We start from the raw sequence: 10,918 nt of genomic DNA, 5'->3' as shown, positions 1-10,918 counted from the left end.
CGCTGTCCAGGAGTCACACCACCCGCCCTGTCAGGAACCACTGCTGAGCGCTGCCCAGGAGTCACACCACCCGCCCTGTCAGGAACCACTGCTGAAGGTGTTGCCCAGCAGTCACACCGTCCACCCTGTCATTGGCTGCCTAGGAGTCACACCATCTACCCTGTCAGTGGCTGCCCAGGAGTCATACCACCAGCACTGTCATTGGCTGCCCGCAAATCATACTGCCCGCTGTCATTGGCTGTCCTGTAATCACACCACCCACCCTGTCAGTGGCTGCCCAGGAGTCACACCACCCACCCTGGTCTGGCTGCCCAGGAGTCACACCACACGCCCTGTCTGGTGCCACTGCTGAGTGCTGCCCAGGAGTCAGACCACCTGCCCTATCAGTGGCTGCCCAGGAGTCAGTCATATCTTATCCAGCTCTTACGCTTTGTCCCAGTGTCCTAGGACGGGGCAGGTTGAAGGGGTAGGTTGAAGGGGTGGCCGTGCCCAGAGGGCTCTGCCACAGCTCAGTAATAAATGCTTTACCCTCTGAAACTCAGCACGTTTGCAGCCTTTCCTGTAAGGACTGAGCTGAGAGCCAAGAAGCCAGCAGAGGCTGCTCTCAGCAGCTGAAAGGTGTCACACGTTTCTGCTGTGTGCTTCTGTGATTTATTCATTAGAAATTAAGCTGATGGCTGTCTCTCAGACCTATTGATTCTTTATATCTGAAGTTGGTAAACTCTTTTCCAACTGTTCAGCACCCTAGTTTACGTAAATGAGGAGCTTTTATTCTTATCACCTAACATTTTTACCAATTAGAAGATGGACTGTTCCAGACAGACACTACACTGGGCAGAAGATCACCTGGAAGTCTAACGTCACAAAAGAGAAGATAGACCAATTCTGAAATTGGGTCTTAACCTTGGGAATCAGAATGCTGGGAGTATTTAGTGCTATTGGATCATTCTCCTGGCTGTCTCAGACTTTGGCCCTACCTGTCCCTTCTGGGCCCTGTCATCATGCACAGGCTGTCTCACCTCTGCTCCTCAGCTTCCCAGGCTGGGAAATGTGATGGTCATGGCAGCCGCATAGGGTGTGATGGGGTTAGAGCAGCAGGTGTAAGGTCAGCGCTGTTAGTGCGTGCATCCCCTACCCCCAAGGGCACACTCAGGAAAGATTCATAACAAGTGGTGAAAAATAAAGTGGGGATTGTTAAAGACAACAGACCCTTAGATAGCCAGAAAGGTTCCATTTTCAGACTCTGATTCTCCTGAGTGTTAGAAAAGCTGAGATCAGATGGCCTGTGTCTCTCCCAAAGCAACTGCTTGAGTCAGAGCCTGGGTAAAGAGCTGAGAGGCTCTGTGTGGGGTACAGGCTTCCTGTAGGTCAGAAGATTAGGGACCACATTCATGGAACGTTTTATGAAATTCCTTTAGGGGAAAAAAAAGCACAGATAAAACATTCCTAGCAGAACTTTAACTTATCTCTTTGAATCAAATTAGTAAATAATAAACATAGTAAGTATCAAAAAATAAAGTTAATAGTGCATCAGTTGGCTTTTAGCATGCTCTGTTAATAAAGCAGCCAGGATGTTGTTTAAAGCCAGCTTAGGGCCCTGCCTGACTTTCCTCTTTGAGCATTGCCGTCCCCACTGCCTGGCCCCTGGCCCACTCATTCACTCTTCCCCTGGCCTCTTCCACTTCACACTGAGGGAGCCCTAATATGTGTGTGACTAGCCCAGAAGTCTGAGGGGTCCCCACCTTCCATCCTCCCATCAATGTGGCTGTCTAGATAGACCAACCCTGAATTCAAAGCATCCAGGTGAAAAGTTCAAACTTAGGCGTTGCAAAAGCTTAGGATTGAAAGATAGATGGCCCTAGAGTAATAAAGTTTGGCTGTCAGACCTCAAACTATAAGTGCAGCACTAAAAGCCGCATATTTGACAAGAAATGGTCCTGATCAACCAGGTGGGGTGTGCTAGCTTGAAGTATGTAAGGTACCTTACCTTGTGAACCAGACCCTGACCTGAGGCCCTGCTAACACACAAACCAAGCCCAGGTACCAGGCCCAGGCACTCCCATCCTTGGTGGCCTGTGAATTCTGAACATGAAATGGGAGGAAGTGCATATTGTTCAGAAATCTCACCTTGTTGCCCAGTTTTACAACTTTCTCTGGCTCGTTACCTTCTGAAAGTTTTCACACTCCCACTTCTTTCTGCTCCATTCATGACACAACTATAGCTGGGGTTGCAGTCAAGAGGTAAGAAAGTGGTCAAGTTCGTGGCCCAAGGAACTGATAACACCCTGGCCCTTCTGAAGCCTTCTTTTCCCCACTGAGAGGCTGCAGATGCAGTGGCCAGTCTCCACCTTGGGTGCTTGCTTCCTTCCTCGCTCCTTGAAGCTGGAGCTGTGCACTGGCCTCGCCACATAGATCCCAGCCCTCCTTGCTGTTTGTGTCTGTTCTTCACTCCAGCATTAGAAAAGCCTGGTCCACATTTTGGGATGGGAATAGAGGATTTCAGTGTACACCCTCCCCTGCTTCCACCACTGCCCTCTGCCCTCTACACCTTCCTCCTGTTCTACTCTGTTTTGGTTTTGATCGAATGCCATCCAGTGTTGGATGTTTGTAAGCTGTGCAGGTAGGGTGTTGAAACAAATGGCCAGTCTGTTGTCAGCGTCCTGTTTCTTTCCCCACCACAGGTTTTGATTGGAACTTGGTGTTCAAGTGGGATTACATGACACCTGAGCAGAGAAGGGCCCGGCAAGGGAATCCAGTTGCCCCAATAAAGTAAGTGCTGGGCATCCTGCAGGGTGCCCCTCCCAGGTGAGACACTAGGCTCTGGCCCCTCTCCTGGGCCAGCGTTGCCCACAGACCTGCGTGGGCCATTTACCTGCTGCCAGGCCACAGAATAAGGTCCTTTGAGGTTCTTTTTCTCAGATGAAGTCCAGCGTACGTCTCTAAGGCATATCTGCCCACTGTGTGTTTATAATGGGCAGCATGTTCTTTTGCTGAGGGGGATCCCTGATCTCAGGGACCAGATGGGCTGGTGGGCCAGCTCAGGTGTGGGCTATCCCCACTGATTAATAGGTCACTGCTCTCCTGTGAGGCCCCATGCTCAGAAGCCCCTGCTTTAAGGCTCCAAGGCCATACTGTGAGATTTGGGGTCTAGAGTCAGGTGGTTCTCTGCCTGGGGGCAGTGGCGGCACCTGTTTGGAGCCAGTGCATAGCCAAGGAAAGTGGCATCTGCAGCGCCCACTGCTGGCTTGGATCTGCCTGCATCTTCCCATCATCTCTGATGTGAACAAAGTAGGGGGCTCAGTACACTGTGTGCCTGTATCAGCCCTTTCTCAGGGGACCGCCATGGGGGCAGTGGCAGGAGCCCCCCTCCTGAGCACTTCTGGAGTGTGCTTGGGACTTGGTGCCTATCTTTGCTTACTGTCTTTACAGTTACCCTGTAAGGAAACTGAGGGACAGAAAAGCAAGCACACACCTAGCCTGTGGCAGCTTGTCAACTCATGGCCCAGCACCGGCACTCGCTCCCTTATAGGGGAGGCTGGGCCTGCCCTTGGCACTGTGGGAGTGCCCGGGCAGAGACAGCAGGAATGCAGCAGTGTCTGTATGGTTGTTCTGAAGGTCAGCTCACCGGTGGGAAGTCTGGCCATGGCATATGGGTACTGGCAATCTAACTTTGACCCTCCTTTGCTCTCTCCTCTTTCTCTCCTTCTCTGTCTGCCTCTCCAGGACCCCCATGATTGCTGGTGGGCTGTTTGTGATGGATAAGTTCTACTTTGAAGAACTGGGGAAGTATGACATGATGATGGATGTGTGGGGAGGAGAGAACCTGGGTATGTACAGCCCCTCATCCTGGGACGGGGACCATGCCCGGGAAGGCAGGGTACCAGTAGATAAAAGTGTGAAAAGGCTTCAGAGTGACCGTTCATTGGGTATCCCTGACCCGTGCACGCGCACACACATACAGTGTACACCCACACAGCACCACCCCTCCTCTCTGACAGTGTCTTTCTTGGGCTGGGAAGTGGAGGGTGGGTGCTCTAGCACAGAGACAATCTTTGAAAGAAAGTGCAGACTCTTCCTTGTCCTTGAACCTGAGCACTCAGGGCAGGCCCACGCGAGTGGGGAGCAGTCCAGTGCTGGCTCCTGCCTAGCCTTGGAGCATAGAGAATGAGCCAGCAAAGCCTGCATTTTCCTGTCAGTGGGATCGACTGAATCATAATCGTGAAGGTCACTTGTGGGGGAGGCCTTGGTATTTCATCCCTTCTGGACTATTTTGTGAGCAGTTCTTATTTTTGTTTTGTTTTTTAATAACCCCAGCGCAACATGTTTTACTCAGGTTTAGAGGCGATGAAATTTTACAGGTTGTGGTCTGTTTTGGTGGCCTTGTATTTACTCTATAAAAGATGGAAAGACTCTTGTTTGTTTAGGGCTTGGGGGAGGAGCTAAATTGTGTGTTGTTTTTCTACGTCCTTTATTTCAAGTCCTTCTAGCTCTGAGCTAATGCTCTTTGGCTATTGAGTATTAACTTCCGCGCATCCTTAGGTGGGTGCACCCTGGGAGGACAGACAGCGAGGAGAGGGAGAGAAAAATGAGGCCACTGCCATTATTAGTAGTTTTTACTTATAACAGAGACTTTGATGTTTTTGTTAGTTTAAAAGACCCAGCCTAGCCTATTAGTGCTCTATTGTTTTATGATGTTAAAGTTAGCCCATCCCTGGCAGGTCTCTTTGCCTTTGTCTGATCTTGAAAGCTTCTTGAGACTCAGCCCGACTACACTGAGGAGGGGAGTGGGAGGAAAGTGAGTCAAACGCCTTTCGGGTTTTTATTTTTTTATTTTGTAATGAGGCATTGATCTTTAGGTAAGGCCTGGATTAAAGTTACTTGAGCAGGAAAGGCTATAAAATTACTAACCTTCTGAGATAATTCTGTGTCACCCTGTTCCACAGGCATCCCCTAGTGACTTAGTGGAAATCCACGGCCACCTGGCAGGCCAGTGCATCACTCAGGTGCCCATTTCTCAAAAACTGTGTGGTTTGGGGGAGTGGGCATGTTATTAGTAGAAGCATGGATTAGAGAAATAGAACGTCAGCCTGCATTATATGTCAAGATGTAGAAAGAATGTTGATTTATGTGTCTAAGGAGACATTTTACTCAGAGACCAGTGGGACGGGGGAGGTTTGCATTCAGGAGCTGGTTTACCATTAGTTTGGCCTTTATATTTATGTAGCCGTGCTGTGTGTGTGCTCCTGTGTAAGTTATGAGGGCAGGACCCTTCAAGCTGGAGCACATCCCTGCCCTATGGAGTTCGGGGCCACCTCCCTTCCCAGAGGGGCACTGACAGGTCATCCTTGAGGACTCCTCACCTCTGGTTCAGAGTTAGTAAGCCCAGGGGTCTGCGTGGCCATGTCTTGTGTCTTTCTCTCTCCTTAGTGCTGCTCCTGGCTTTTTCTTCTGGGTTCTGTGAGTCTTCTGGACTATTGTCCAGCCTGATTAGCCTTTGAATAAAATCCAAAACCACCTCGTGGACATGTGCCCCACCAGAATGACTCTAGTTTTCTGTTTCTGTAATTAAAAATGTAAGTCCTTACATAAATTAAGCAATTAAAAAGAAGGACAAAGAGCTTAACTGTAGCTCTGACAGCATTATGTGTCCTTAGTAACTTCCTGCGATTTTAAGGTGGCACTGAGCACTTCCAGACACCATCTCAGTTGATGGTTTCCTAATGGAATGTGGTCCACAGAGGTCACACGCCTCACCCAGGGCCTCAGAGCCAAGACACAAACAGTAACTGCCTGATTAAAAAGCCACCAAAGGGCCAGGGGCAGTGGCCCAAGCTTGTAATCCCAGCACTCTGGGAGGCCAAGGCGAGTGGATTGCCGGAATTCACAGGTTTGAGACAAGCCTGAGCAAGAGTGAGACCCCCATCTCTAAAGATAGCCAGACATTGTGGTGGGCGCCTGTAGTCCCAGCTACTAGAGAGACTGAGGCAAGAGAACTGCTGAAGCCTAAGAGTCTGAGGTTGCTGTGAGCTATGATGCCATGGCACTCTACCAAGGGCAACAAAGTGAGACTCTGTCTCAAAAATAAATTAATTAATCAATTAATTAAAAAAATAAAAAGCCATCGAGTTTTACCAAGTAATCGTCCTCCCAGTACTGTGTCCATGTGAAATCAGAGTTGAAGATAACTGTCATTGTGCTTGGCCTTGGAAACCTTCCACCACACCTCTGCACAGATTCCTTCCCAGCTTACCACACTCCCCATGGAGAAACCAGGGGCCTCCCTGCCCCCAGTTTTGAACATTCCATTATGTGGTATGTATTTAAATTTTATTTCCTAAAGTACGGACAACTTCTTACTCAAAGTCATGTTGAAGACAGAAAGGAAAGTTAGACGCCTTTCATGGCATGTACTGTGGTGACCGTGATCATACATTTTTATATTACTACAAAAGAGTTGATTTATTTGTTTTTTTGAGAAAGACTCTCTCTCTGTCCCCTTGGGTAGGATGTGGTGGCATCATCATAGTTCACAGCAACCTCCTACTCCTGGGCTCAAGCGCCTCCCAGAACGGTGGGGTTAGAGGCATGTGCCCCTGTGTCTGCCATGCAAGTAGATTGTTAGGGCCCCATAAGACCCGCACAGGCTCTTCCCTCTGCTTTGGTTTTTGGGTCAAGTAGAAACCCACCTCCTCTCACGTGTGTGGTGCTTCCTGCCTTCTGTGGTACAGTCTGGGCACCTGCTGCCGTGACCAGGTTGCCTGTCTAGAGAGTGTGACCGTCACCTGCTTTCCTGATCTATGCTGGTCTCCTTTTCTCTGATTGATTGGCATTGGTGGCAGTGACTGCTGACAGAAGGTTTTAGTCTTGCGTGCCCTACATGTCCTTAAGAGTATTAGAGGATAGAAGAAAGTGCCCATTTATACAAACCTTAGGAAGAAAGAAAATTTTTTGAACCTTTCCAAATACCTTAATTTTTCTGTTTAAACTCAGTTCTTGTGCTCAGTTGGACCCGTCACTCAGAGGTCGCTCACGTGATAGGAGGTGATAAGCACAGGTGCGTGGTCAGAGGTATCTGTGGATCACCAGAGGGGTGTTAATCAGCCGCGTGCAGGCTTCTACTGAGTATTGGTGCTTAGGGCAAGCGTGTGCTTACCTTGGCACAGGCAGTGCCTGGCACTCCCTTTCTCATTCCTCCTGCGTGTCAGTTCCATGCTGGAGACCGTGGACAATGGCAATCTTCTCGGGGAGTGTTCCTACCTGAACCAGTGGGTTACTAATGGTGGTGATTGGTCAGGTACCTAACTATCCATGGTCACTACCAGAATCCATGAAGCACCTATGAATTTTGCCAGGTGGCTTGAGGCCTGCTTATGCATAAGGATAAACATAATTTTTGCAGTTAAAGAGAAAGGATTTTTTTGCCCCTGGGTGGAAAAAGCCCAGATGCATACTGGTGCTTAGTCAACTTAAAATGAATCTTAGGTGAAGACAGCCTGAATGGGGTGTCTGTAGTTTCTAACATTAAAGCTCAATTGTGGGCATTGTTGGTCCTTGGCGAGGGCAGAGGGGACCCTGCATGACTGTGAAACAGCTAGTGAGGAATGCTGTGCAAGCATTTCACCATCTGAGAGTCAGGATGACATTGGGACATCCCCAGGCTCATGCCAAGAGGCCTTTCTGTTCAGAATACGTCAGGACTCACTCCTGTGTCCATATGAACCTAAAAACATTTCGCATGAGCGTGCTTTCTAGATTGTGCTCTGGAGACCTGGGTGTGTCCAACATCAGACAGCAAGCTCTACACTGTGTTCTGGAAACATTCCCTACTAGGGCCTCCTCTAGCAGCTCTGAGTGCGGGGTCCCCACATGGACAGTGGGGAGCTCTGCGCCCAGGTTGGCAGCTGCTGCAGCTCTGTACTCACCATATTGTGTTCCTCATCTCAGAGATCTCCTTCCGCGTGTGGCAGTGTGGTGGCAGCCTGGAGATCATCCCGTGCAGCCGCGTGGGTCACGTGTTCCGGAAGCAACACCCCTACACCTTCCCAGGGGGCAGTGGCACTGTCTTTGCCCGGTAAGTGGTGAGAGGATGAGCAGGACCAGAGCAGGGCTGACCACCCTGAGACAGGACTTGGCCTTGGGCTGCTGGGGAGCAGGTGTCCTTCAGTGGGTGTGTGACGTTCATACAACACAAGCCAATTAGTAATGGAGAGGAGCACACCCCTGACATGGCACAGGTGCACAGGATGTCACATGGGGAGCAGGCGGTCACATACATGCTTCCACATGCTCGATAGTCTCAGGCACAACTTCAGTGATGGCGGACAAACTAAGGGGTGGACAGGGCTTGGGGAGGGAGAGCACAGCTGAAAGTAGCAGTAAGTATGTTTGAAGTGGGGGGATTACTCTGTCTCTTGATTATGGTGGCAATTGTGCAAATCTTCGTTTGTGAATGTTCTTAGAATTGTATACCCTGAAAATGTTATAGGAAGTAAGAAAATGTGTTTTTGTACTATATCTCACCATTTAAGGCACATAAAAACAGTATTGTTTTAAGTTAATTCTGTCCTGCTGTAACAGAACACCATAGACTACCGGTAATTTATAATGGGCACACATTCAGTGTCTCAGAGTTTGGGAGGCTGGGAGGTTGGATATTGTTTGCTGGGGTCTTGCGTTGACCTTCGTGCTACATGAACACCTGGTGGAAGGGCAGAGAGGAGAGCGGCTGGGAGCCAGCAGGAGGGAGCCAGACACACCCGTCCACATGTGGGACGGTGAGGTTCCAGCAATGAGGCTGCAGCAGTCTTGGCCCTAAGCACATCAGAAGGTCTCAGCTCTTAATGCTGTTACAATGACAATTAGGACATTAGTTTTGGATGCGATAGACATTCAAACCATAGCAAGTACCACATCTTAACCAAAAAGACAACTTGCTGTGGAGCTGAGTTAGGGATGGGTAACAAATGTGTCTTAGTAGCAGGAGGATGCCACACGAAGGGCTTTCTGGACAAAAACTTGGCACATTGTTATTCTGTTGGATCAAATATTTTCTTTTTTTTTTTTTTTTTTTTAAACAGGAAGGTGGAAATCTCTTTATTTATGTACAGTGGGGGACCGTTGATGGAGCAAATATTTTCCTAGAGCAGCGGTTGTCAACAGTGGGTCCCAACCCCTGTGGACTGTTATTAAAGGTTCAGGCATTAAGAAGGTTGAGAACCACTGTCCTAGAGAATTCTATTAAATGCCAACAGCAAAACAGTGTGACAAGTCAGACCTTGGGGAGGTTACCTCTGGTTGGGGTAGACGGTGAAACACATAGCTAAATAAGGTATTTCAAATACTCTCAAATACTGTGATGAGACAGAATGGTGTCATGTGGCGGAGCATGACAAGGACAGTGGGGGAGGTTTGCAGCATCGAGGGCATGTGAAGAGACCCTCTGGGGTGAGAAATGGGAAGTTGGACCTGATAGATGGGGAGGAGGTGGTGAGGACCAGAGGACCTGGACTTCCTGCAGGAGGAGCAGGTACCGCTACTGAGATAAGGGTGTCCCAGCACGTCCATGAAGCAGGAGAAAGCTAAGAGTGGTTGGAGCCTAGGGACTAAAGGGGCAGGGGCGGGAGAGCTGGACAGGTCAAGGACTGTGCACCTTGGCAGGTCATGGGAAAGTTTGGGTGACATTTGATTCTGGAGGAAGCCATTGGGGATTTTAAGTGGGTGCCTACTGCTTTGTTTTATGCTTTGGAAAGGTCCTTCTAGCTGCTGGTAGAGGGTAGCAAGGAAGTGGCACTATGGTGAGGCAGTGGTGCAAATGCCCCTCTACTGAGAGTGCCAGAGGTCGGAGGAAGACGCCTCTGAGAGAAGACATAGGCATGTGCCCCATAACAATGTTTTCTCAATAAGGTTTGTCCCGTAACTTTGTAACACTGTATTTTCACTGTACTTTTTCTGTGCTTAGATGTTTTTAATACATCAGTGCTTCCCTTTGTGCTACAGCTGCCAGCAGTACTTAGCAAAACAGGCTACTGCACAGGTACGTAGCCTGGGAGCAATAAGCTGTGCCCCACATCCCAGGTGTGTGGCGGTGTGTGCCACCTAGGTAGTGTGCACAGTGACAAAATCACCGAACAAAGTATTTCTCAGAGTGGATCCCCATCTAAGCAATGCCAGACTGTGCCTGGAGTAGGTGTGTAGCAGTGGAGAGGGGTCAGATCTGGCTCCATCGTGAGGCAGGCAGTGTTTGCCAGTGTGTGGTGGAAACTAAGGAGGTCCATCCGCCCTGTGGGTGGGCGAGTGTGGTTACTCAGCTCTGCTGGCAAGTTGCCCCTGCAGGGATAGGAAGGGGGATGGGGGAGTTACTGTCTTATCTTTTATATAGTATTTTTAAACTTCTATTAAGTAATTACTGATACATATGTTACACATAAGTTAAATTTTTACCTGATTTCTAAGGAAACTTTAAACAAAAGCCAGAATAAAAAATAATGCTCAACCAAATTACATTCTCTAAAGAAGTATAGCTTTTCACGAATATTTTCTATGCTTTGATTTTGTTTTTTATTTTAAAAAAATGATATTATTTTTACTGCTGTTTTACAAACATCAATATGTGCTTTTTCCCAGGAGTAATAGGGGAATCTTTCCAGAAAGCTCTTAGATAAACATCCAATACCCCAAGTCAAAGCCGTTGATGTATCTTAGCAAACAGTAAGGTTTCAGAAAACAATGTATTAAAATACACAAGGTAGCACACTCTTTGTTGGAGGAGAAACAGTCTTAATTGTATTTCATAGCTGAGGAGCTTATATAGAGAGATGTGAAGAGGAAATTCACCCAGAGCCTCCGTACTTGGAGCAGCAGGTCTGTTGAAACACCTACTGTGGGCCTCCACCAACTTGTCTGAAGGACCGGGGGGGGG

The 10,918-nt window shown here is 48.6% G+C and overlaps 1 protein-coding gene across 2 annotated transcripts in view; it reads left to right on the top strand.

Annotated features, from left to right (window-relative positions):
* The window catches only part of GALNT2 (polypeptide N-acetylgalactosaminyltransferase 2), a 208,148-nt gene that overhangs the window by 173,257 nt on the left and 23,973 nt on the right, over positions 1-10,918 (top strand). For both annotated transcript variants that reach the window (XM_023513885.1, XM_012805913.2), the window contains exons 9-11: positions 2,682-2,769; positions 3,724-3,827; positions 7,945-8,071. In XM_023513885.1, coding sequence (XP_023369653.1) covers positions 2,682-2,769; positions 3,724-3,827; positions 7,945-8,071 — 319 coding nt within the window. The remainder of the gene's footprint in view (positions 1-2,681; positions 2,770-3,723; positions 3,828-7,944; positions 8,072-10,918) is intronic.

Source organism: Otolemur garnettii, unplaced genomic scaffold (genome assembly GCF_000181295.1).
Source record: "Otolemur garnettii isolate 467f Iridium unplaced genomic scaffold, OtoGar3 scaffold00045, whole genome shotgun sequence".
NCBI lineage: Eukaryota > Metazoa > Chordata > Mammalia > Primates > Galagidae > Otolemur > Otolemur garnettii.
The sequence above is the reverse complement of the archived record's forward strand: the minus strand, read 5'-3'. Positions and strand labels throughout refer to the sequence as shown.